The sequence below is a fragment of the Struthio camelus genome, chromosome 26 (genome assembly GCF_040807025.1).
Source record: "Struthio camelus isolate bStrCam1 chromosome 26, bStrCam1.hap1, whole genome shotgun sequence".
NCBI lineage: Eukaryota > Metazoa > Chordata > Aves > Struthioniformes > Struthionidae > Struthio > Struthio camelus.
In genome coordinates, this window is record NC_090967.1 from 5,687,409 (window position 1) to 5,712,692 (window position 25,284).

A 25,284-nucleotide genomic window follows, 5' to 3' on the forward strand; every position below is an offset into this window, starting at 1 on the left:
TGCCCCATCTCCTCGGTGACCCCAGCCTCCATTTTGGGGTGCTGCCCCATCTCCATGGTAACTCTGGCCGTTTCCCCCTCGCCCTGACCCCGGCCTCCATTTTGGGGGTGCTTTGCCCCATCTCCTCGGTGACCCCAGCCTCCATTTTGGGGTGCTGCCCCATCTCCATGGTAACTCTGGCCGTTTCCCCCTCGCCCTGACCCCGGCCTCCATTTTGGGGGTGCTTTGCCCCATCTCCTCGGTGACCCCAGCCTCCATTTTGGGGTGCTGCCCCATCTCCATGGTAACTCTGGCCGTTTCCCCCTCGCCCTGACCCCGGCCTCCATTTTGGGGGTGCTTTGCCCCATCTCCTCGGCGACCCCAGCCTCCATTTTGGGGTGCTGCCCCATCTCCATGGTAACTCTGGCTGTTCCCCTCCCCCACACCATGACCCCGGCCTCCATTTTGGGGGGGTGCTTTGCCCCGTCTCCATGGTAACCCTCTTGTTCCCTCCCCCCCACACCATGACCCCTGGCCTCCATTTTGGGGTGCTGCCCCGTCTCCATGGTAACGCCCCCCCTGCCCCCGTGACCCGCCGCCGGGGCGGGAAGGGCCGGGCCCAGCGCGGGAGGCGGCGGCGGGAGGCCCCAGCCCGGCCCCGGCGGCGGCGGCGCCGCTCCGCGGTGCCGGGTGGATGCGGCCGGGCCGCGCCGGGCCCCGCCGCCCCGCGCCGCCGGCGATGTCGGACCCCAGCTACTGGGGCGCGGCGCCGCCCGGCTACCGGGGCCAGCGCGCCGCCGGCGCCCTGCTCCAGCGCTCCAAGAGGTACCGGGCCGCCGCCGGGGGCGGGCGGAGACGGGGGGGCTGTGTGAGCTGGGACCCCGGGGCTGCCGGGGCCGGGAGCTCTTTGGAGCGGGGAAGATGGCGGGGGGGGGCGGGCGCAGCTCCGGACTGCGGGGGTGCAGGGGCTGGGGAGCTCCGCGCACCGGCGGCGCGCATCTGTGCCGGTGCCTGGGCAGGGGGGGCCGGGGGACACGGGGCGCATCCCAGGGACCCCGGGGTGCGCAGGCTGGAGGGCCCTGGGTGACACGGGGCGCATCCCAGGGACCCGGGGGGTGCGCAGGCTGGAGGGCCCTGGGTGACACGGGGCACATCCCAGGGACCCTGGGGGTGCGCAGGCTGGAGGGCCTTGGGTGACACGGGGCGCATCCCAGGGACCCTGGGGGGTGCTCAGGTTTGGGGGGCCTGGGTGACACGGGGCACATCCCAGGGACCCGGGGGGTGCGCAGGCTGGAGGGCCCTGGGTGACACGGGGCACATCCCAGGGACCCGGGGGGTGCGCAGGCTGGAGGGCCCTGGGTGACACGGGGCACATCCCAGGGACCCGGGGGATGCTCAGGTTTGGGGGGCCTGGGTGACACGGGGCACATCCCAGGGACCCAGGGGTGCTCAGGTTTGGGGGGCCTGGGTGACACGGGGCACATCCCAGGGACCCTGGGGGTGCTCAGGTTTGGGGGGCCTGGGTGACACGGGGCACATCCCAGGGACCCGGGGGTGCTCAGGTTTGGGGGCCCTGGGTGACACGGGGCACATCCCAGGGACCTGGGGGTGCTCAGGCTGGAGGGCCCTGGGTGACACAGGGTGCATCCCAGGGACCCTGGGGTGCTCAGACTGGGGGGCCTGGGTGACACGGGGTGCATCCCAGGGACCCTGGGAGGTGCTCAGGTTTGGGGGGCCTGGGTGACATGGGGCACATCCCAGGGACCCTGGGGGTGCTCAGGTTTGGGGGGCCTGGGTGACACGGGGCACATCCCAGGGACCTGGGGGTGCGCAGGCTGGAGGGCCCTGGGTGACACAGGGTGCATCCCAGGGACCCTGGGGTGCTCAGGCTGGGGGGCCTGGGTGACACGGGGCGCATCCCAGGGACCCTGGGGGGTGCTCAGGTTTGGGGGGCCTGGGTGACACAGGGTGCATCCCAGGGACCCTGGGGGTGCACAGGCTGGAGGGCCCTGGGTGACACGGGGCGCATCCCAGGAACCCGGGGGGGTGCTCAGGTTTGGGGGGCCTGGGTGACACGGGGTGCATCCCAGGGACCCTGGGGGTGCACAGGCTGGCGGGCCCTGGGTGACACGGGGCGCATCCCAGGGACCCTGGGAGTGCATGGGTCAGGGGGCCTGTGCACTGGGGGGTGCACCTGCAGCCCCAAAGGTGCATGGCTTGGGGGTCCCATGCTCAGGAGGTGCATGGGCTGGGGGCCCTGTGCCCCAGGGGGGGCACACCCTGGGGCTTCAGGGGTGCCTGGGCTGAGGCACCTGCGCAGCGCCGGGGGACGCACTGGTTGGGAGCCCTGCGCATCGTGCAGGGGTGCAGGGCCTGAGAGGATGCACGTTTTGGGGCCCTGTGCAGCGGGATCCATGGGGCGCGGGGTTGGGGCCGTTTGCACCGGGGTGCATGCCAGGCAGGGGTGTTGCATGCACGGAGAGGGAGCCCTGCGTGTGTTGGGGCTGCGGGGGGGGGGTGCAGGTGGGAGCAAGGGGGGGATGTGTTTTGGGGGGGCGGAGGTGGGGACCCCCTGCGAGCCGCTCGCGTCGAGGTGGGCTCCGACGGGCCGTGTCCGGGGCAGTGAGGCCGTCCAGCTGGCAGAGCCCGTGGCCACTGAAATTAGAAATTTTGGATGCTGCGGTTGGCCCAGGAGTGAAATTCACCTACGGTTTTACACAAAAGAGGTGTTTAACGCAGTGTGGAGGCAGAGCGGCGGCGTTCCCTGAGCTAAATGATACCCATTGTACTTATCTTTTAATATTTCCAGGGGGTGGAATAAAGCAATATGGTCGCTTAGCAAATGAATCCATCCAATGCAGATGTCAGTCCTGAGAACGCGCGCTCTTGGTTTTAGGCATAGAAGTTAACGCTGCGAACGTCGGGTGCTTGTGAGACTGCTGATTAAAACTCCTTAATAAATGAGAGAAGACGTAGATTAAATTATCAGCTCCGGTTGTAACGCCGATTGGGAGCTGTGGCATTTCTCACGGCGCAGCACCGCTGGTGAAGAGCATTTATGGAGTGGCTGAGCTGGGGGGGACTCTTTTAGAGATATGTAACTGGAGAGATAATCTAGGCAGCCCTGTGTCTCTAACTGAGCGTGATGAGGCTGTAATTCTCTTGAAGGGCACAGGATTTGCTCTTCTTTCATCAGTATTCCTAGAATCCAGCCATAAGAACCAGTCTGGCCTATTTTACAGTGGGCAGAAAACAGATGATGTTATTTAGTGTGATTAAGAGCGCTGTAATGTCTGAGGAAGCCTAATTTCCTGCCGTGTGGTGGCTGCAAAGGCTGGCGAGATGCGGGGGCAGCTCTGCGGAGCAGGACCGCCAGCGGGGTCGGTGGCTAGCGGTGCTCTTCGCAGGGGCTGGTGCGTGGTAATAGCAGCCCCTAGCACGTAGCCTCTTCACCGTGGACAAACGGGACAGAAGACATAGCAGGTAACCATCGCCTTATTTTATTACTGGGAACCTGAGGCGCAGGGAGATGCAGTGATTTGTTCGAGGATGCAAGAGGTTAGGCAAGTTCTTTAGACTGTTTTCTTCCTGCCTATCTTCTTTAGAGCAAAAAAATTAGGAAGTATTGACCTGATGTTTTTGTAAAGCTCTGGCCCAGGGAATTCTGCGGTTTCTTGGGAAGATTCGAGTCCTCGCTCTCTGGAGGTGCCGGCAGTATGGCTCCCACGCTCCAGCACTGGGTAATAAAAGAGCATCCACGCTATCAGGCTTTAAATCTTACTTGGAGAGAAGGTGGTTGGGTTGGGTTAGAAGAAGGGCCATGGTGGCTCTGCAGATGGATGCGAGGCGCACAGCCCGGGCAGATTGCCTTATTAAAATCTGGGCTGGCCCAGAAAATCAAGCTAGCGTCTTTCTAGCGAGCTGTGGTTAGATATAACTCTTGCTGACGGCAGGGCTGTGCCGCCAATGCTTGAGCAACGGTGGAGCAGGGCTGCAGCTGAGCGGTGCAGGTGCCGGGAAGTTGGTAGCTTGGGCGCGCAGCCTGCGCCCGGCAGCGTTTTGTGCTTAGCCGTTTAGACGCTGCTCTGCAGCGTGTCCCATTGCGGCTCTCGCTTTCTGGAGGCAACGGAGTACGGTTTAATCACAAGTGCAGTGGAGAAGAAATGCTGAGCAACGGCGTGGAAACTTTGGATAAAGCTGCTTGGTTCAGTAGGTTTAGATGTTAAGCACAGAATTATCTCACTGGAAACAAATCTTTCCTGAGAGAGGAAACTGTGATATGTTGCACTTTTAACCCCCCGAGTCTCAAAGCACGTGGCACCGTAGTGCCATGCACCTGCTTTGGGGATCTGGAGAAGTAATTTGTCTGCAGCCACCCAAAGAAGAGACGCAGGAGCCCAGATTATCCACAGATCTGGGAGCTGAACGACCCTGTGCTTGCGACGACGCCCGTTCCCTCCTCTGCACGCTGCAGGCAGTTCCCGTCGTCTTCGTGGCCATCCATGGTGTGAAGCCCGTAGGGTAGGAAGGTGGAAACATTGCAAGGGGGAGTTAAATTCTAGGCTTAGGATTAGGTTTTATACACTCTGGCTTTTGTAGGTATACCCCAACTTGCTTAAGTCACTGCGTCCCTCGTAGCATCGCAGCCCTGGAAACGCGGCTCTGCCTGCTCTCGGTGCCGCGGCGCTCGCTCGGCGGCGTGGCTCCGGCTCGCGCCCGTGCAGAGGCGCGTGCCTCGCCGCTGGCTGTGCCCGGCCCAGACGCGCTCGGCACCCACCGCCTGCTGCGTCCGCCCGAGCCTGGCCGCGACGTAGGGCCCCTCTCGGTCGGCCGGGGCTTCGCTCTCGCCGCTCTGCGGATGCGCTCGGGCCTGCGCTCCTGCTCTTTGCTCTCCTGCCGGCAGTTCTTGCGTTTCACCGGCTTACCCAGCCCGCTTAGCGGCGTTGGAACTGGTGCCGGACGGGAGCCCTGGGAAGGAGGCAGCTGAGGCTCGCGCTCCCGCCCGCGACCTCGTACCGAACGGGGGGACGGGGCGGGCTCGCGGCGCCCGGCCCGGTCGGCTCACACCCTCCTGGCAGCGCTGCTGGCGAAACCTGCCGCCTGCGCTTCTCTTGGCTCCCTGCACGCTGGGCTCGTTTTTCACCGACCGCTGACTTTCTGCCTGTTATTCACACTGTCACAGGTCACAGGCACCGGGCTGGGATCCGACAGGTTGCTTTCCCGTTTTGCAGTCCCGGGAAGTTTTAGCGATGGGCTCTCGGTTTCCTTACCACCGCGCTGGAGAAACGTGCGCGTCCGTCCAGCAGGAAGGGAGCAGGATGCCCGCAGCCCACGTGGGCCTACCGTTAGCTTGCGGGTCACAAGCATTCCCCGGTGTTGGCCCTACCTACAGCCTGATGGCTTAGTGTCACCGTGTTTCGGTCTCTGGCAACCGCAGACGTCACGGGCCTGTGGCGCTGGAGCGGGGGGCTGGGTGCTGCAAGGGGAGGGGGGGGGAGTCACATGCGCGTCCCCAGCCCGCGCTGGTGTTTACTTCCTCGCTTCCGAAGTGGCCTCCTCGTGCAGGGTGACACATTATTTTGCTAAAAGCTTTTGGGCCGCAGATGCTGTCGCACGCTTTCCACATCCTTTGCAAAAGCGCCGGAAGGTGACGGCAGCGCTGAGGCCACCGCCTCCGAGTAACTTTGGCGATACTCTGTACAGACAACATGTCACCGCATGCGAGCAGCTCTTGAGATGCTGACTGCTATTTTCCACTCCATTTTTGGTAAAATTTACCAAGTGTGCAATTAGTGATGGAGGCATAGATGGCAGCGAGAGCTGGACTGCAGCCCAAACTTCTGCCTTGAAGGCTAAGCGGGCTTGTTTTTAGCCTGCGGCTTATGCGTTTGAGAGGAAGGCAACCAGCAGTAGATGATGCATCAGGCAAAGCAGGGTTAAAGTGGCGCAAGATGGTTGTAGTGCCGAGGGTGGAGTGCACGGAAACAGGAAACATCAGACTCTGTCTGTGCAACGATTACTGGAACTTGCTTAGCCAAAGGTTTGTTTTCACTTCCAAAATGAGATCTCCCAAGCGGGAGCACGCGAGGATACCGCGGAGCTGCCAAAGACCGCACGTTGCCTTGCCCGGCCGGCGATGGCAGCCCCTGCTCCCCGCGTTTCCTCCCCGGTTAGGGCGACGCAGCAGAGCGGCACGCGCGCGCGCGCTGCCTGCCTCGGGTTACCGGGTTTCGCCGGTGAGCAGAGAGCCGGAGCAGCCCTCGGCGGCGCTGAACAGCGGAGCGACACGAAAGCTTGCTTTACGCAGCCGTTCTGGTTAATAAACATCTGCTTGGGCCGTTCTGGTGGAGGAGCATGTTTGCTCGCAGCGTCTCGTTTACGCGTGCGGCATGCAAAGCCATTCGGCAGGATTATCAAGAAGAAGCTGCGGTTCGCTATCGCCCTTGGGATGGGTGCTGGGGCGCGGGTTCACAGCTGTCAGTGCTGCAGTTTGTGTTAAATTCTCCCTTAAAGGAAGGGACTAGGCAAAAGCAGGGAGGCATGAGGGGTTGGCGCAAGGTGCTGGCTGCGGGAGAGGTTCGGGCATCTGCTGCGGGGGAGACCGGGAGGAGCCTCCCGAGGAGGACATGGCCTGCAGCAGATCCCGGGATGCTCCTGGGAAGGTTTCTCCCTGAGCCCTCAGCTCCAGTGCCGAGCGGGCGGGATTGCAGCCATCCAAAGCTGTTGCGATTGTTGGTGCTACAGCTCTGGGTGCCGGTGTTCCCGCGGAGGTCGGGGAGGTCCGTGATGCGGTCCTAGACAGGCATCCCGGGAACCCCTGGTTCACAGAGGACGCAGCTTGGAGACGAGTATCTTTAGGATGCCCTGGACCAGCCTCCCTGGTCACCAGCTTGGCTGAGATGTTTGGCCTCAAGTGAAGGAGCTGGGGCTCCTGCTTTTAAAGAGGAGGCCGCACGGAGGCTCTTCTGAAAGGTTAAATCAATCTTTTCCCTTTAGAAACCAGTTCTCCCCTCCCTGTGCCGCTCACTCATATTGCTGGGTATTTAAAATACGGCTTTCAAATCCCGTAGCTGGGGGAACGTGAGGAGTCGCACACGTTGGACGACGAGAGCGGGAGGTGACCGGGTGCCTGGTGTTGCTCTGAGCACGTGTGCTCGCTCTGGAGGGACCCGGTCGGAAAAAGAGCGGACTTGGAAAGTCTTATCAGCCTCGTGTCACTGATGTACACGCAGCTGAGGCCAGGCTCTGCGGCGGACCTTGGGTTTTCCGCTTGAAATACATGCAGTGGCCGTGAGCGGACTGGGTCAGTCTCTGACCTTTAACGTAATCAGTGTTTGCGGTGCAGCGGTGCAGCGAAAGTCTGTCCAGGGAGGCAGCGGGCACGCTGCTGAACACGCTCTTTGTCCCTCGGAGGCTGTGGTTACTGTGTAATTTTTCTGCGCTCGGGCTCTAGGGAGAATCCCTTCCCGTTGTGTTCGTTCCCTAGGCCTCCTGGGCCTTGGTGGCCACCTCCCGATGTTAAACAAAGTCCTTTAATTGGTAGCGTCCGTGCACGTTTCCATTTCCAGCCTGGGAAGGAAATTCTACACTGTCTCTGCAGGATTTGCAGCCTGAGGAAGCAAATACACAGGAAATGCAATTTGACCTACTTTATTTAAAGTTGGCTCTCGGGCATATTGAAATTTTCATGGGGCTGTGTCCTTGATCTGGCATTTATAAAAATCTCCCCTAATCTGGTTTCTCTGGCACGTTTCCTCGCTTTTGAGGAGGGCTCAGTGAATAAAATAAAGATGCAGGGGAGAGGCAGTCTGAGGCTGGCCCAGTTTGTGTGCAGGCTTGAACATGAAACAACAACTGAGGGCTGCGAACAGGCTCAGAGGAGGAGGAATATCCTGACAGCCGAGTCTGTTCCTTTCCAAGCCGGTTGTATCGCGTGTCTCCCTAGAGATGCCGAAGTGCAGCTCTTCCTAAAGACCCGGCAGCTGCGTGATGGAGCGCTGCAGCCAAAGCTGGAGGGGCGACTCTCTGCGGGAGGGTACGTGGACTTGACCTAAAAGGAGGTTTTCCAGGCAAAGCGTCGGAGGCTTGTGCTTCCTCCGTTTAACAGAGCATCACCCCATGCAGCCAACGGTGTGTCCCTCTGAACCTGGCTGGAAATGCAGGGCTTGGTGGCGATCAGCCTCTCCGAGTGGCTGCGGGCAAGAAGCTGCCGGTCAGAGGAGAAGATGTGGGGCTGGGAGGAAGAGATCTGCAAAGGCGGTCTCTGTGAGGGGAAACCTTGCTGGTGCTTACGTGCCAGCTAATCGCTGGTACTCTGCTCTGCACTGAGCATAGCTTGGCTTCCCTCTCAGCGGACTGAAAGGAGGTGTAAATGTGCTAATTGTATTAAATGGGCTGCATATTGCAAGAATAGGGCTGCAGCATCTTCTTATGGCAGGTGGTCTTCCAAGCGTGGCCCTTGCACGCACGCTTGCAAGGGGAGCCTTGAAGCTGTGACTTGCAGAAGGGGTAAGAAGAAAGCAGAAATGAAATTCCTGTAAGAAGAATTGCCGTTTCGTGGGTTTTGAGGCTGGGAGCGTGGATTGTGATACAGGGGGCAGGTGCTTGCAAGCGTGGCTCTTTGGCCAAGTGGGAGATCCCGTCCCCGGGCCTGGCACAGTGCCGTGGCAGTGCTGTGAGCGCGGACGGGGCTGGGCTCGTGCATGGAGCTGCTTTTCATCCCGGCTCTGTCACATGCTTGGCTTCCTCTGCCCGAGTTTCCTGCCTTTGGTTTGAAGAAGTGCCTCTGAGCTAAACCTCTCTCGCGGGTATTTCTTCTCCACACGTGTGAGTGTGGAGCGGGCAGAGCAGAGGGGGAAGGCGATGCCGCAGACCAGGAAAAGGCAGTGGGGTTTCTCTGCTGGGGTGGCTGTGCCTGCGCTTAGAGACACGGCAAAGATTTAGGGGTCAGGGATTGACTGTCCTCCCCAGTATGACGTGGAGAATGTGAAGTGTAGGGGGTTATAGGAACTGGGGGACGTTTTCCACACTATAAAGTAGGTTTGGTTGTGGCCTAAAACGGCATGGCGTTTCCATCACTTCCTTTTTTTAGATCCCTTTTTCTATTCTTGCCCGATTAGCGTTGCCCAACTGTCTACATGCATCTTCCCTCCCCAGCTAGCCAAAACCAGAAGTGGGACCTTGACTAGGCGGTTTGTCTTTTAAAATGATGATGTTGGCCCTTCTCCAGCAGCATTTTATTGGGGACATGCTCTTCCCTGGGGTGGCAGTTCTGCAATCGATGCTGCAGCCGCAGCCATGCCGTGCCCTGGGCTAGGCTTAGCCGTCCCCTTGCTGCCACCCAGGCGAGCTGGAGCAGGGGGCTGCAAAGCACTGGCTGAAAACGAGTCTTGGATCCCGAAGTCTGTCCAGCCATGCCTGTCCTTTGCTTTGCCACCCAACAGTTAATTCTCCCTTTTTCATCTCTAGTTGCCGAAGCAACAACAGGAAGAGCTTAGTGGTGGGAACCCCGTCTCCGACCCTCTCGCGTCCTCTCTCCCCCCTCTCAGTGCCTACAGGTAAGGGGGATGCTGTAGGGGTGGGAGATGGGTTGTGCGTCTGTCAAAATTACTCGGAATAGGGTTTCTTTGGAGACTTTCCCTGGAAATGCATCAAAGTGGGACTGGGTGGCTTATGCCAAGGGGCCCAAAGGTTAAAATTCCTTCTCAGAGGGTGGCTGAGCTGCAGCACCATCTCTGCTGTAGTGCCTGTTTCCTCCCCTGGCTCTCAGCCGTGTGGGGTGGCAGTCCCTGAAGACTTTGGGTCTATTCAGTTCATTTTGCCCATTGCGAAGTGCCATAGGCAGCTGGGGAGAGGAATTTGGAGGCCTGTCTTAATCTTGTTGCAAGTGCAGTTGTTTGTGGTGGGCAGTTACCTCCCAGCAGGCTGGTTTCTGTCTGCAGGAAGCGGGTTTATTTTCCAGGAGGGAATAGAAGGGTTGTTTAGGAAACAATTTACTCCCCGACTCTTTAATCTGAAGGAACAGCTGCCGGATCGCAGACAATATGCTGGGCAGAGATTGTGCTCACTTTTCACTTTCTCCCTGCAGCCGGGAGCAGCCCTTTGGACAGCCCGCGCAATTTCTCCGCTAGCACTTCTGTCAACTTCCCCTTTGCTCGCAGGTGAGTCCTGGGTCCTCTTTCCCTCCTCCAGGAGCATTAACAGTTCACCCTGAAATGAGGCTAACGGAGGAATCCGCTCTCTTTTGGGTCTCTTTGGGGCAAGGGATTGCAGTTAGAAATAGACGGGCTTCCAGGCTGCAGGGATCCACATTCACGCAGTGTTTGTGGCTGTGGGCGCTGGGGTAGGCTTGTGTTTTCTGAGCCAACGCACAGCCCAGACAGCCCTTTCCCAGTGCCGGCTGCTACAATGGGGAAAATGGCATTTCTGCATCCCTCTATGAAGTAGAGCAGGATATTGGGGGGAGGGGGGGATTCAAAGATCCCAAGAGCTGAAAGGGCTCTCCCCACTATTTGCTTTATCCTCATCTTTCCCTTTGCTCCTTGGAGTTTGCAAGTTGTGTTCTTGTCAGGTTTGCGCTGGTCCCCAGGAGAATGTCCAAAAAATCCACGAGCTGGGACTGCTGTCTTGTTCTCAAGTGATTTATTCTTTTTTTTTTCCCCTCGTTTCCTGTTCCGTTTTTGTTTTCTCTGCCATGGTGCCCCTTCTCTTGTGACTGGAACCTCCCACCACCCTCCAGCCATGCTCCTCGGACTGACAGGCAAGTACTGGCAGGAGCAGGGCCTCTGTGGGCAGGGGGACAGAGAGAAGGGCTTGTTCAGAGGGGGCTATATTCACGTGAAACATCTGCTCCGCTTTGGCATATCCCTGCTCTTCTTTTCCCTTGTGTTTATGCCTTGCATCTCTGGGCAGGACAGTCCAGATCGTGCTGGCTGCAGTAACGCCGCTGGGTTTGCAGCGTTGCTCTGTGACTGGAGCTCCAAGAACAGAGACTGCTCTGTTCCTGTCACACTCTCAGCGGCCACGAGTTCAGCCCCAAATTCTGACCCACTCAAAACGTTCCCACCAAAGTCTAAACAGACACTCAGCAGACATCCAGAGCTGGGTTGCTTGGCTGGGTCTGCATGGAAGATCTTCCTGCTTCCCTTCTCCAGCCGACACTGTTGACTCCACTAGTGTGCCAAGACATTGTGTTTAATTTCACATGTGGGGGCAGAGGGATGACGTTAACCCATTGATTGTCACGTGGAAAAAAGCTGGAGGGTTATGTTTGATTTCCATGCTGGTAACGGAGCAAAAAGCCAAACCGCTGGCAAAGAGCGTGCGAGCCCGAAAGGAGGCCTGCGGGTAGCGAGGACACACAGCGCTGCGAAGGCGGTGGCGTAGGAGTCAGCGCTTTGCCAGCTCTGCGGGCCTCGGCCCCGTGAGCTGCCCTGCTCCGATTGCTGTGTTCACATGGGAAACGGCACAGAGAGGTGAAGGGCCTCATCTTGACCTGGACATTGACCTGTCCATTAAAAAAGTATCCGAGAGGAAGTGTTCGCCTACATTTAAGTGTTTGCCTTCCTGTTTATAAGTTGGCTCTGCTCTCAGTGGGTACGTGTTCTCTCTGAACGCAGCCCTAGGAATCGTGATTTCTGTAGAACAGAGTCCCAGAAGCCTAAATTTTGTTCTAAGTAAAAATCAGAATCTCACGTTTTTTGCCTTCTGAAGTGGGTCCATTGAAGTGCAGCATGTGGGAGATCAGGGCAGAGCTGTTGCAGGGCAGGCAGCTGCTGGATCACTTTGGATTCGCCACCCTGCCGAGCCCGAGCAGTGCCCCTTCGCGGGGACCCCTGCTCACCATTTACTCCCCCTGCGAGAGGAACGACACCTGTGTGCTGGCATTGTGGAGCTGCCTTCCTTACTTGGGAAAATTAACTGTGCAAAATCGCTGTTTATTTCACTGATTTTCCGACCCTTTGGAAAAGAGGTTTTGGAGCTGTCGCTGGCTTTCTCATTAGAGCCAAGCACGAGTTCTCTTTCCCATCCTTATCACTCTGACATTATTTCTTTATTTGCATTTATATGTTTTTTCCTGTGTGTGATACCTGTGTTTGCACTTGCAGGGCTGATGGCAGAAGGTGGTCACTGGCTTCGTTACCCTCGTCTGGCTATGGGACTAACACCCCCAGCTCCACTGTCTCGGTAAACTTTGCTCTCTTGTGGTAGCAGGCGAAAAGAACTGAAACACTTGAGCTTTAGCTGGGAGCGTGTGAAAAGCCTCCTGAGGTCTGTGATACCAGTTCCTAGACAGCCCCTCTCTGGAGCTTCTCTGCTGACCGCATGCTTTAGCTGGATCGTGTTTTCGTAATGTCCTTTTAAGAAAGCTAGAGAGTCCTGCTAATGGCAGCAGCTCCTTTTGTCCATTAAAGCTTCGCTGCGTGTCCCTGTTTGAGCATGCACGGGGGGCACCTTGTATGTGGGTAGAAGAGGCAGGGCAGGAGCTGCTGAGGATGCTGCGGGTAAATGTGGATTGGGGTCAACAGAGCCGTGCTGAGCTGGAGTCCTGCAGGTTTGGGGATGGGGTGGGAGTGGGCCGTGCAGACCTCGCTGGGCTGGGCTGGGCTGGGCTGGGCTAGGAAGTGCCTCAGTTCGTATAGTTTGGGGTTGCTTTCCATTTTTCACATTACTGAGCGTAGGTGGTCTGTGTAAAGCAGTTCTGCAGGCTGCTCATCAGTGTTTCCAGTCTACTAGGCTGGTTTACACCCTGCTGCCCCGGAGGGACGGAGCTGCCTCCTGACTCCCCACCTCTGTCGTTCTTTCCAGTCGTCTTCGTCCTCCCAGGAGCGTCTGCACCAGCTGCCGTACCAACCCACCCCCGATGAGCTGCATTTCCTTTCGAAGCATTTCCGCAGTACGGAGAGTGTCACGGACGAGGAGGGGCGGCACTCACCCTGCCTGCGGCCACGATCCAGGAGCCTAAGGTACCTAAACTGCCAGCTACCCGTGAGCTGCTGCATGGGGGAGCAGGCTGCCGGGGTGGTACCCATGGCACTGGCATGACGTTACACAGGTACTTCTACAAGTGTGTCAAGGGCTCTGCGCTCTCGTGAGCTGTTCCTAGGACGTCCTGGTCCTGCTTGGCCAGACCTGTGACGTTGATCAACCGTGATGCAGTTTTTCCCATTGCAAGGGAGTCTGGTAGAACTCCGTGCCTGTTAGTCAGAGCCTGTTTTTTAGCAGTTTCTTGCCTGCTAGGATGTGGCATTTTTTTTTTCCTGGAAACAGATGACACCTAAGGTCAGATTTCTTGGGCTGAGGTTTGAGAAACTGGAATTTGTTTCAGAAAGGTCATTTTACAGCCTCTTGCTGAGTAGTCTCAAAGGCTTCAGCGGAGAGGGGAACCACAGGTCAGACCAAGTCGTGGCATCTGCTCTGAGTGCATCTCATGAGCTGTCCTTGCAGAGCGTGCGGCTGAGTCAGGGGCATGGCTGAGAGGCCGCCAGCCTGACTGGCCCTTAAAAGATTAAAAAGCCTGTTTATGTGCTTGGATTGGGAAGCATTAACTGTATTAAAGCTGAGCGCTGCAGGCACATCTGTAGGCTGTGCCTCCCCTGCTAAGCCTTTGCCTCTCCGGAACGAGAATCGCAGGTGGGTGCACAGCTTGCTCAGGGATCCTGACAGCGCAGTTTGTGCAGGGGGCTGAGCTCCACGGCCTCTTTGTGTGGTGGCCAGAGAGCAGAGGGAGAGTGGCGAGCTGAAAGCTGTGGGCCGTAGCGTAACGTGGGCCGAACGAACAGACCTCTGAGCTTTGCATTGCCCCTTCAAGGCCTTGCTCTGCACGAGGGGTGCTTGCTGATCAACCTTCTACCTGTCAAACACGGGGAGTTTGTGCTTTTTGCAGGGGATGTTTCAGTTGAATCCTCTTTTCCTTTTGTGAAACATTCAAGACTCTCTTTGTACCTCGCACTTGCTGTGATTTATGGAGGCAGCGCTGTAGCTGGCCTTGTGTGTTCTCTGCTGAAATTTCATTAAAATCAGATTAATTATCTGAGAGATTTTGCAGGTTGTGACTCTTTCACCAAGGAAACGCCAGTTCTGTGGTTGCTATTGCTTGTACAAAGGAAAAATAGAGCTCGTGTGCTGAGTGAGGACTCACTTCTTAATGGTAGTGAGTGGGTTGGTTCTGGTCCTGATTGTGGTATTTATTATATCGTAGTTAATGAGTTACTGGCTGCTCCAGTGACTTGCTTTGGGCGAGGGGATTATGGACCCATTGCTAGTGCTATAGGCTATTGAGAGGCAGGGTTAGATAAGGGCACGTGATGGATGAGAGAGACGCTTTTATTCCTGAAGATCCCTGCCTCTGCTGAGGAGAGAGTGGGGTTTCGGTTGTTTTTTTTTCCCTCTACCATCACCAGTGAATTGCAAAAAGGCAACTGCAGCAACAAGCTGTGGAATCCAGGATGTCTGCAAATACTTGCCTATTTGCAGTTGGCTGCAGTCTAGGCATCTTTCCAGTAGCTTTGTAGTTGCTGTCTATAATACTGACATCACAGCAGGGACTGAAGCAGAAATTCTAGCATGAGAGGAAGCGAAAGATGAACTATCTGTTTAAAATGAAGTGACTAATGCATTAGCTTTTCAGTTCTGAAGACCTGGATTCAAAGTGACCTTGAATTTTGAAGTGACTTGAAGACCTGGGTCTGCAGAAGGTTAATGCTGCCTGGACCTGACAGCTAGCATGCAATCTCGTGTGTGGGGCTGTCTCATCCTCTGCCCAGGGTGCCTCTTGGTGGGGGGGGGGGGGGGGGAAGGAAATGCTAAAGTTGGGAAAGCAGAGCATTTCCGGAGGGAGCGCTCTGAGCCAGCTGAGCAGTGTTGGCAGGCGTGCTGTGTGCTGCGGTGGGGAGGCCCCAGGGCGCTCTCGTTCAGCGTGCTGGGGGAGGGATGCTGCTGGAAGTGCTGGCACAAGGCTGAGTGCTCAGCTCAGATGTGCATTAACAGCTTGTGACACTTGGGATCGAGAGTTACGAAGAGAGAACAAATTGTGGTGACTCTCCAGAGGCAGTTGCTATTTGCATAGCTGTAAATGACTTAGATCTCATAATGCAACTGGCTTCTTCCCCCTCCTCCCTCCACAGCCCTGGACGAACGAGTGGAACATTTGATAACGAGATTGTGATGATGAACCATGTCTACAAGGAGCGGTTCCCCAAGGTAACTGCCTGGCCTGGCGAGGACAACTCGCGTGAGTGCCTCCACCGCATTTTGACAACTTCTTCTCCAAAAAGTCACTTCTCTGTGCTGGAAGATAAAACATACAGATACAGGGGCGCTGTATCTATAGTGTTGGTAGCTATGACAGAGACAGTTGGAGACGTGGTAGCTAACTGGGGAGACGGAGGCATATGGTTCTGCCTCATCACAGAGCCACGCAAACAGCAGTCTCTCGAGATATTGGGGAGCTCCTCCGGTTTGGTGGAAGCCTGGTCCCAGATGGGGCTGTGCAGGCTGTGGTGTGCGCATGGATAGTGGAACTGCAGGAGCTGGTAGCCCCAGAACAGCGATTCTGTTGGCCACACCCTGAATGTGGCATTGGGGTGTGTGTTCCTGGGCATCACCGTCTGTCCGTCCTTGCAGGCCACGGCCCAAATGGAAGAGCGTCTGCAAGACACTATCACGAACTTCTCCCCGAGCAGCATCCTGCCGCTGGCAGATGGGGTGCTGGGCTTCATCCACCACCAGATCATCGAACTGGCCCGGGACTGCCTGGCAAAGTCCCAGGGGGCTCTCATCACCTCCCGCTACTTCATGGAGCTGCAGGAGAAACTCGAGAAGATGCTCAGAGACGTGAGTGTGGGGCAGTTCCTGCCCAGTCCTGTCTCCTGGGGGCACAGGCTGTTGGTGACTCTGCTGGCTTCCGTCTCCTCTCTGGCAGGCTCAGGAGCGTTCGGAGAGCGAGGAAGTGAAGTTTATTGACCAGCTGGTGAGGAAGCTGCTGATAATAATCTCTCGCCCTGCACGCCTTCTGGAGTGCCTGGTAAGAGCCAGCAGCTCCCACATCGCCAGTGCACCTCTGCGCTCAGAGCTGCTTACATCTGCATCCTCCGCAGTGACCCTGGGACAGTACCAGGCTGTGTGATCTCCATTATGGTCTGCATCTGCCCAGAGAGGAGATGTCACAGTAGAAAGAGCCTTTTCTGTTCAACCTGGTCAGTCTGCCATGGCAGTTGCTGCAATTTAACAGCCTGGCTGGCCTACAGAGGCAAGCTAACACTGTTTACAGTGCTAGAGCCATTTCTTGGAGAGGAGAGGCTGGATTTTCCCAGTGGAGTGCAGAGATGTAAACTACTATGCAAGTTTTCTCATTCGATTTTTGTTTTTACGCGTTACACTCAATTTCTAAAACGCTCTCCTTTGTTGATGAATCTGATTTGAAATCCTGTGGTTACAGATTTGATCGGTCTCTCTCTTGGAGCCCAATTGGCTAGTGTTTCCAGCGTTTTCTGCAGCTGGAAGAAGCTGTTGTGCCAAAGCATGCTGCTGGCATGTTCTCTTTAAGATCTCCCCTCCTAGGCCAGATCATAGGGCTGCGTTTTTTTTATTTACCCTTTAAGCTTAGAGGCACGATGCTAGAAACAGGAGCAAGGCATTTAGCTTTCTCCTGCAAGCATCCAGAGCCTGTGCTCCAATTAAAGGGGCTATCGATGGGGCCCAGAGGACAGGTTTAACTTTGCAAAGTGAAGGCAGACTTGTTCTTTGACTGTGTTTGGTTTCCCCTCTGTGTAGGAGTTTGATCCTGAGGAATTCTATCATCTCCTGGAAGCTGCGGAAGGACACGCTAAAGTTGGCCAGGGAATAAAGACCGACATTCCCCGATATATTATCAGCCAGCTGGGACTTGTCAAGGACCCGCTGGAAGGTAAGGAAGCTCTTGGGCTTGTCGCCTGGCAGAGGGCCTGGGCAGAGGGCAGCAGGACACGGATTCCCAGGCCTGCTCCAGATAGGTGCCTGAGACTGGATGGCGTGTGGTGGCCTGGCAGGGCCGACCACTTCCAAGAGCACTTTGTGCTAGGGGGAGGGCATGTGGCAGCTTTGCAGGGCAGAGCGGAGGTCGTAGGCAGCTGTGTGCAAGTGGGGTGGCAACCCACCGGGTCCCTCCAGAGTAAGCCCAGCACCTTCTTTGGGCTCCCTCCTCCTCTCCCATTTGCACCTCCTCCCCAAACGGTCTATTAGCCCATGGCTGACTGCCTGCCAAGGGATTATACCTGAGAAATATGTAATATTGGAGTAGGCCCTGGGGGATAAGGCTGAAGTGACCTCCAGGCAGTAGGCATGGGCCGGAGGGGGGTGGGCTGTGGGTCCCAGGTGGAGTTCAAGTCTTTATGCCAGCCCAGCATCTCTCATTATTGCTCCCTACATGTTCAGCAAAGTAGATTAATCTCAAGAACACTTAATCCATAGGAAGCCAAGGCCTTGGGGGAACCGTAATCCTTGAAGAACACGGCAATGACTATGGAAAAAGAGAATTATATAAATGTTTAACCTCTTAATGCTATGACCTGAATTTCTCCACACAATAGCTCAGACAAAGCATGTAACTAAATCCCCACGGGGATCTCAGTGATCAGGGTGAAAGTGCTTGTTGGGAAATTATTTTTGTGGGGATTGAGCATGAAGAAGAAGGTGAATATTATCACTGTCTTCTGCAGAAATGGTCCAGCTGGATCACTTTGACAGTGGGAACACCATCACACCGGAGAACGATGATGTCTGTGAGGTGAGCGCAGTCCTATTGGCATTTCCCACTTGCTTCCTCTAGCTTTGTCCTGTGTCACTTCAGCCTGTAATTCTTTGCAACCTGCCTGCAGAGCAGCTCCTGTGTTATCTTAGTCTGGAAGACAAGAATTAGGATCATCGCTTCCACAAGGGAGTGACTGATGTATGGGTCTTCAGGTGTTTTTATCAGTAATATTTCACAGCCACCCCTAGTCTCTCTTGAGTTGTTGCTGTGTTGCGTGGAATGGGCCCCCTGTTTGAGGTAGGTTTGGCTTTGTGGCCATGGTCTGCAAAGCATCTCTGTCTTCTGGTTTGGGGTTCGTGGATAGGGAGGGCTCAGGGACAATCTGGTCAGGGACCAGGAACATCCGTTGGAAGCTGCACCGTGTCTATGTCAGGGTCCTGGGCGCTGCAGACACGACGAATTCCTGTGTGCAATCAGTACAGCCGTATGCAAAGTGCCAGCAGGCAGGGAAACATTAAAACCCTTCTGTGTCTCTTGTCCAGAGCCAGCCTTCAGCCACTGCTCCGCGGAAGAAACCCTGCGAGAGTGACTTTGAGACCATCAAGCTGATCAGCAACGGGGCCTATGGGTGAGTGAGGAAGGGCTGTGCCCTCGCGCCTGTGCGGGAGCTGGTGGCTGCCCTGTGCGGTCTGGTCACAGCAGCAAATATCCAGATGAGAACTGCTCAGCTCTGAGCAGCGTCAGCTCCTCCAGGAACGTGGTGCAGCTGTGATCCTACAGAATCCCTCGGCCCTCTAGGATGCAGCTGATGTGTAAAGCTCTTGCCTTTCGTTGTGTTGCTACTGTCGTTGCACGCAAGCCTGGAAGAAGCGGGTTTGCAGGGTCTGCAGTTCCCCAGGAAGCCTAGAGGTGTTTGTAACATGCCTGGAAACATTGTTTTTAGCCAGCCTGGTGAACAGAGTGCATGGCATGTTACCTATAGCAGAGGAAGCCTTGTGTCTACAGGTTGTTTCCATCTGTAAAGACCTCCAAAGCCCACGTGCTCTGGATTTGCCTGTTCCTGACCATAGCTGCCATTAGCCTTCTGTGTCTGAGCCCTACGGCACTGTGTTCGCTCCTGGACGTTGGAGGGCATGTTCTGAGGCCCAGTTGTTTTGTTCTGCCCTAGGGCCGTGTACCTGGTGAGGCACAGAGAGACACGGCAGCGTTTTGCCTTAAAGAAAATTAACAAGCAGAACCTCATCCTGAGGAACCAGATCCAGCAGGTGTTTGTGGAGAGGGACATCCTGACCTTCGCGGAGAACCCCTTCGTGGTCAGCATGTTCTGCTCCTTCGAGACAAAGCGACACCTGTGCATGGTGATGGAGTACGTGGAAGGTGAGAACAGGGTTTGGGGCTGGAGGGTGCAGCAGGGAGGGGGAATGGAAACATCTGTCAGTCTTCTGTTGTGGATGTGAATGGAGAGACCCTTGATGTCTTCCTGTACACACCCTCCTGTGTACAGGAACGCAGAGAGGTGTCTGAGCACCAATACCACCCCACTGGCTCCTGCTCTGCTTTGCTTAGTGAGCAGGCAGCAGAGGGAAGCACAGAGAGATTCTCCTGTGTTTCTGAGTCTCTCACCTTGATGAAGGTGGTGGATGTGCTGCTCACATAGGAGAGAGTTTCTGACAAGTGCCCATGGATGGCAGCTGCTCCGAGGCAGGCTGCGAAGGTCTCGCTTAGTGCTGGGAGCCCTGCCGGCTTGGCAGGGCAGGTGGTGTAGCCCTGCCCAGTGACTGCTCTCCCTTTTCTGAGCCCCACGTGCTCGGGGCTCAGGAGGACCCGTGTTCCCACAGGGGGGGATTGTGCCACGCTGCTGAAGAACATGGGCCCGCTGCCAGTCGACATGGCAAAGATGTACTTCGCGGAGACTGTCCTTGCACTGGAGTATCTCCACAACTACGGCATTGTGCACAGGGACCTCAAACCTGACAAGTGAGGACGTGGGTCAGGCCTGAGCAAGGGGTGGGCTGGGTCTGAATGGGGAAAGAGAGGAACTCGTGCTGTTCTCAGTGAAGATGGACCGATCCTGGCCAAGGCCAGGGCGTTAACAAAAGGGCAGATGCCCTTTCAGGTAGCGCCCCAGTTCTGCTTCTCAGCCTCCATACACAAGGGATAGTTGGGAAATAAAGGAGAATGAGGTTGCAGTTTGGCAAGTGAATGCTGATGCCCAAAGGCGGGTTTCCGTATCCTCCATCCTCACTGTGTGCCATTGCATCCAGCCAGGACAGATGTGTGGGGCTGTCCTCCTCCCGCTGGTCCTGCTCAGGACCCCCGGGAAACAAACACCCACATCTCTTGTGTGTCCGTCTTCTCTTTCAGTTTGCTGATCACCTCCATGGGCCACATAAAACTGACAGATTTTGGTTTGTCAAAGATTGGCCTGATGAATATGACCACAAACCTGTACGAAGGGCACATAGAGAAGGACACTCGGGAGTTCATCGACAAGCAGGTAGGTCCAAAATGCCTGAGAGCTCATGGCGTTAGGGCAAAGGATTAGGGCGTGTGGCAGCGCTGGCTCTGGTCTACTTGGCTGATTTCCCTTTGCGGGACACCAGAATAGACCCCGGGCCAATGCAAAGGCCTTGTTTTACTGCAGAGGGTGCAGAGGTGTCAGCAGCGCTGTTTGTTCACATGCAGGTGTGTGGCACTCCAGAATACATCGCTCCGGAAGTCATCCTCATCCAGGGCTATGGGAAGCCTGTCGACTGGTGGGCCATGGGCATCATCCTGTATGAGTTCCTGGTGGGCTGCGTCCCCTTCTTTGGAGACACCCCCGAGGAGCTCTTTGGGCAGGTGATCAGCGGTGAGTTTCAGCAGCTGCTGTACGGTGGCAGTTCGGCTACTTGATTTGCTCTTCCTGGCCAGCCCGGCAGTCATGGCTCTTCCTTAAAGTGCTCAGTATTTCATTGGCTGGTTTTGTGCCCACTTAATTTTTACCCTTTTCCTAGCACTCTTAATTAGGCTTTATTGCAGCCACCTTGTGTGAGACTCAGTTTAAAGTCGGTGAGGGTCTTGGAGGCTAAATTTGCTGATTTGGGAGGATGGCTTTATTTTGCTCGTGCTCCTGGTGGATTTCCTCTTGCCCAGAAGTGACTTCTCCTGTGAACTTGCTACGTCACGAGACCCTGTCTGATGCAAACTCTTCCTATGCTGCCATATTAGCCCAGTCTTTTGCTCTCAGTGGAGGCTGAGACTCGTTTTCCCTTTTGTTTCAGATGAAATTATATGGCCTGAAGGAGACGAGGCTCTTCCTGCTGACGCTCAGGACTTGATCACACGATTGCTGCGGCAGTGCCCACTCGAGCGCTTGGGCACCGGTACGCGCATCCTGACTGCCTCGCCAGGCAGGACTGTGGTCCTCCTCATGTGTGGGGCCATCACCTGAGCTGGCTGCATGACTCCAGGCTGAGCAGTGTTTGGGAGTTGCTTGGCACACTACTATTTCATGTCAAGGCATTTGCTTTTGTGTTACAGAAACCAAAGTAAGTGCTGCCGTGTTGAGGGTACTTGGACCCTCTCTGGTCAGGGTTTGCTCTGGGAAGCCAGAGGCTAGTGCAGGTTGCAGATCCATCCTGTCTTAAGCCGTTTGCTCTTTTGGGGGAGAGGGTGCCGGATGAGTGGTTTCGTGCCATGCAGGTCGAGAGCAGGAGCTAGCGTTTCGGGCTGCGCGCTGTCCCTCCTAACATGCATTTCCTCTGCCTGCTAGGCGGTGCGCACGAGGTGAAGCACCATTCCTTCTTCCTGCACCTGGACTGGAACGGGCTGCTCCGGCAGAAGGCAGAATTCATCCCCCAACTCGAGTCGGAGGATGACACCAGCTACTTTGACAGTGAGGCCAAATGCATTCCTTTCCCTCTTTTCAAATCCTTTATTCCAGCAGCAGGTTGGATGCTCTGGCAGGAGATGAAAATCTCCTGGATAAAGTTGGTCGTTTCACAACCTGGCTTAGGTTGCAAAACAGATTTAGTTTTGTTTCCAGACTTCTCAGCCTTAAAAAAAGAGTGCTACTTTCTCGTCCCAAAGCCTTCTTAGATTTGGGATTGGGTTGTCAGCCACAATATACCTCCACGCAGGGCGCAGTTAGCGCTCCAGCCCCTTCCTCTCGGGGTCAGGGGCTCCACAACAGGGCAGGAGCTTGCACGCTGCCAGGCAGGAAACAGCCGGCATTGCTGTGGTTCTTGCTTTCAGCTCGCTCCGAGAGGTACCGCCACTTGGATTCGGAGGATGAAGAAACCAACGATGAGGAATCGTCTGTGGAGATTGGCCAGTTCTCCTCCTGCTCCCATCGCTTCAGCAAGGTATTTGAATCTGCCCTCTGTGATCTAAAGACAGGCTTTGGCCCTGTGGCCGGGGAGTGACACGCACGTTGCTGTCCTGGCTGACTGTCCCCTGGAAGCCAGAGGAATCCTGCAGCACCGTCTGGCCTCCTAGGTTTCTGCTGTTTTCTGATTGCTGGCCTTTCCTTCAGGTTTACAGCAGCTCCGAATACCTGGCGACTCACTCCAATCTCAGCCTCTCATCCTCGGAACGGAGTCACAGCGAGGAGAAAGAGGACAGGGCAGAGCGATGGGACAGGAGCTCGGGAGATGAGGACAGGAGCCGCCCATCAGGCCCAGAGACCCGGTGAGTGCTGAGCTGGGGAGGACGTGGCACAGAGGTGTCTGAGCAGGGGTTTGTATCAGTGCTGTGGGGTTGCCAGAGGTTCACAGCGGGACATGTCCTAGCACATGGCAGTGAGTCGTTACCAGCCACCTCACTCGACCGTTGGTATCCTAAGCCCTCTTTCTCTTGCTAAGCAGACTCCGATCTTGGACGTCCTGCAGCTCCACACCGTACTCCTCCCAGCACGAGCGCAGCCACAGCCCTGCCGCTCTGACCAGCACCTACAGCCTGGAGACCATGCCGAAGTTCGCGTTCTCCTCGGAAGATGAAAGCCCTTGCCTGGCGCCTTCCAAGCCAGAGAGACCGACGTTTGTGCTGGGAGATCCTGACGCAGGGGCAGGCGGACCAGTGAAGTCTTCTGCGTTATCTGGTGCGTAGGCTGCAGACGCTGGTGCAGCCAGGGGCCCTAATGGCACAGGGCTGCTTTCTCCATGTGCTCAAGCTCTTCTGCACCATCCCAGAGGGACACCACTTGCCCCCTGTGTGGCCCTAGTCATTTCACTGTCTCCTTCCTCCTCCCCTCTGTGCAGCTGATCTTGTCAGCCTGAACCGCGTCCGCCTCCGGAGCAACAGCACTGGCACCAAGAACTCTGCTCCCCGGGGCCTGGAGCCAGGTGGCAGCCGACGGCTGAGCAGCCAGAAGGACGTGCTGGACAAGCAGAGAGCCTCGCCGGGCGGCCGAGTGCCCAAGTCTGCCTCTGTCTCAGCCCTGTCCCTCATCATCACGTCAGGTTTGTGGGCCGCTGGGTTCGTTCAGCAGCCGCCACTGCTGGGGCGGCTGCCGCGGGGCTTTCCCTGGCCCCACTGCGGGTGTTGCAGCTGTCCAGGAGGGTTTGGCTTCCTTACAATGGGGCTGAGCACACATGCTGCACGGTGTGGAAAGGAGTCGGGCTTCCCACAGCCATAGTGCTCCCAGGATGAGCCGGCTTCTTTTCTTGCTTGCAGATGACTTCAGTAGCAGCACTCTCATGAGCCCCATCTCCCCGCACTCGCTCTCTTCCAACCCGTCTTCCCGTGACTCGTCCCCAAGCCGCGACTCTTCCCTCGCCATCACCAGCCTGCGGCCCCCCATCCTCATCCACAGCTCAGGCAAGAAGTACGGCTTCACGCTGCGAGCCATCCGGGTGTACATGGGGGACAGCGACGTGTACACGGTGCACCACATGGTGTGGGTAAGTGGCCTGGGAGCTCTGCGTGGAGAGGGGCACGCTGCACGCTGCGTCGAGACCACGGGCAGCGCGTGAGTAAACGTAGGCTGTATCTGAACAAAGTCTTGGCACTTCAATTTCAGAGCGTGGAAGATGGGAGCCCTGCCCAGGAAGCGGGGCTGAGAGCAGGTGATCTCATCACACATGTGAATGGGGAGTCTGTGCTGGGATTAGTCCACAGGGACGTCGTGGAGCTGTTGCTGAAGGTAGGCAGCCTGTCTTGCTCTGTTCATCCAGCTTGTTTTTAAACTCAGCTCTCTGCATGCGGCCTTCAGAACCAGTGGATCAGGCCTGTCAAGTCTCTCAGCAGCAAACTGTTTATAACCTTAAAGAGCGTGGGAATCGAGAGCTCGGGAGGGCTCTGGAGTGGAGGCTGTCCTCCTCCCGCAGACGGTGCTAACAGCAGCGTGGGTCTGACCCTGCTGCGTGTGCCTGCCCACAGCAGGGTGCCAGCGATTGGTGGCTGCAGAGCTGCCTGGGCCTCCTGACTCTTCCACGTGTCCTCTGTCTTCCTCTGATCAGGCCATAGTGAGAGGGCAGTTCTTGCCTTCACTGTCCCACACCTTTACCTGAGGTGCTCAGCATCGCGGGACTGGGGGTGCTTGGGGCTCACAAGTTCCCGTGAACAGACTCGGAGCTGCCTTGCAGCCACAGTCACCTTGGTGTGCGGCTCACGCTGCAAGCGTCGTCCGAGCCGTGTTCCCCGACCTGGGAGAGCTGAGCCCCAGCCATAGCCCTGGCATCGCCTCCGCTGACAGCCGAAGCGGGAGATGCAGGCAGGTCGTTTGGGTTGAAATCCGGTGCCTTGTGCCCCCAGCACATTGCAATGACCCATTTTCTTCCTCTCAGAGTGGCAATAAGGTAGCACTGCGGACCACAGCCCTGGAGAATACGTCCATAAAAATCGGCCCTGCTCGGAAAAACAGCTCCAAGACCAGGATGGCCCGAAGGAGTAAGAAGAGCAGGAAAAGGGACAGCCAGGACAGGTGAGTGGAAACAAAGTGGATAAAATGGCATTTGTCCCTGGGTGTCCTGGAGTTGAAACACCACCTGGAACTGGGAGGGGGAAAGCGCAGCTGCCTCCTTAAGTGGCGTTTGTGTGATGAGCCATGCCTTGCCATGAGCGGAGTCGGCTGGACGCCTGGCTCTCAGACACCCCAGAGCCCAGCGGTGGAGGGTTGTAGCATGCTTGTGGATAGTCCCGACAGCGTTGGCTCTGCAGACTTGCAGGTTTGCCAGCTTTAAAGAGAGGCTGAGGCTATTCGTGCCTTCAGTGGCTTTAGCAGCAGTGCTCGTGCTTGTGCCTGCTGTTTCTGACCAGCCTGCCCATGGAAATCCTTCCCATGGCCTTTGATTTCTTCCAAGGAGGAAGTCCCTTTTCAAGAAGATCTCCAAGCAGTCGACGGTCCTGCACACCAGCCGCAGCTTCTCCTCCGGCCTCCACCACTCGCTGTCATCGAGCGAGAGCCTCCCGGAGTCGCCCACGCACAGCCTGTCCCCCGGCCCCACGACGCCCTGCCGCAGCCCTGCGCCAGACCTGCCCCCAGGTACCTTGCCTGCGTCGCTCCCCCAGCCTGGGCCCTGCCCGTGGGGTCCCGGGTGCTTGTTTGCTCTGGTCGTTGCAGGAAGGGGTTAGGAGCTCAGGGCACCCCGTAGCAG

General features: G+C 56.7%; 1 protein-coding gene across 8 annotated transcripts in view; it reads left to right on the forward strand.

Moving 5' to 3' along the window:
* MAST3 (microtubule associated serine/threonine kinase 3) overlaps positions 1 to 25,284 on the forward strand; it is a 35,941-nt gene that overhangs the window by 6,928 nt on the left and 3,729 nt on the right. For 2 of the 8 annotated variants that reach the window (XM_068919688.1, XM_068919694.1), the window contains exons 1-26: positions 3,749 to 4,500; positions 9,448 to 9,536; positions 10,067 to 10,139; positions 10,718 to 10,738; positions 12,087 to 12,165; positions 12,787 to 12,944; positions 15,105 to 15,180; positions 15,604 to 15,813; positions 15,902 to 16,003; positions 16,753 to 16,885; positions 17,676 to 17,743; positions 18,250 to 18,335; positions 18,876 to 19,084; positions 19,546 to 19,684; positions 20,072 to 20,204; positions 20,393 to 20,558; positions 20,971 to 21,072; positions 21,462 to 21,584; positions 21,944 to 22,053; positions 22,224 to 22,378; positions 22,555 to 22,787; positions 22,948 to 23,148; positions 23,363 to 23,589; positions 23,709 to 23,831; positions 24,475 to 24,611; positions 24,991 to 25,172. In XM_068919688.1, coding sequence (XP_068775789.1) covers positions 4,310 to 4,500; positions 9,448 to 9,536; positions 10,067 to 10,139; positions 10,718 to 10,738; positions 12,087 to 12,165; positions 12,787 to 12,944; positions 15,105 to 15,180; positions 15,604 to 15,813; positions 15,902 to 16,003; positions 16,753 to 16,885; positions 17,676 to 17,743; positions 18,250 to 18,335; positions 18,876 to 19,084; positions 19,546 to 19,684; positions 20,072 to 20,204; positions 20,393 to 20,558; positions 20,971 to 21,072; positions 21,462 to 21,584; positions 21,944 to 22,053; positions 22,224 to 22,378; positions 22,555 to 22,787; positions 22,948 to 23,148; positions 23,363 to 23,589; positions 23,709 to 23,831; positions 24,475 to 24,611; positions 24,991 to 25,172 — 3,526 coding nt within the window. In that variant the 5' untranslated portion in view covers positions 3,749 to 4,309. Of the gene's footprint in view, positions 1 to 671; positions 805 to 3,487; positions 3,720 to 3,748; positions 4,501 to 5,764; positions 6,020 to 9,447; positions 9,537 to 10,066; positions 10,140 to 10,717; positions 10,739 to 12,086; positions 12,166 to 12,786; positions 12,945 to 15,104; positions 15,181 to 15,603; positions 15,814 to 15,901; positions 16,004 to 16,752; positions 16,886 to 17,675; positions 17,744 to 18,249; positions 18,336 to 18,875; positions 19,085 to 19,545; positions 19,685 to 20,071; positions 20,205 to 20,392; positions 20,559 to 20,970; positions 21,073 to 21,461; positions 21,585 to 21,943; positions 22,054 to 22,223; positions 22,379 to 22,554; positions 22,788 to 22,947; positions 23,149 to 23,362; positions 23,590 to 23,708; positions 23,832 to 24,474; positions 24,612 to 24,990; positions 25,173 to 25,284 lie in introns of those variants that run through there. The other 6 variants (XM_068919693.1, XM_068919691.1, XM_068919689.1 and 3 more) reach the window with 5 other exon arrangements.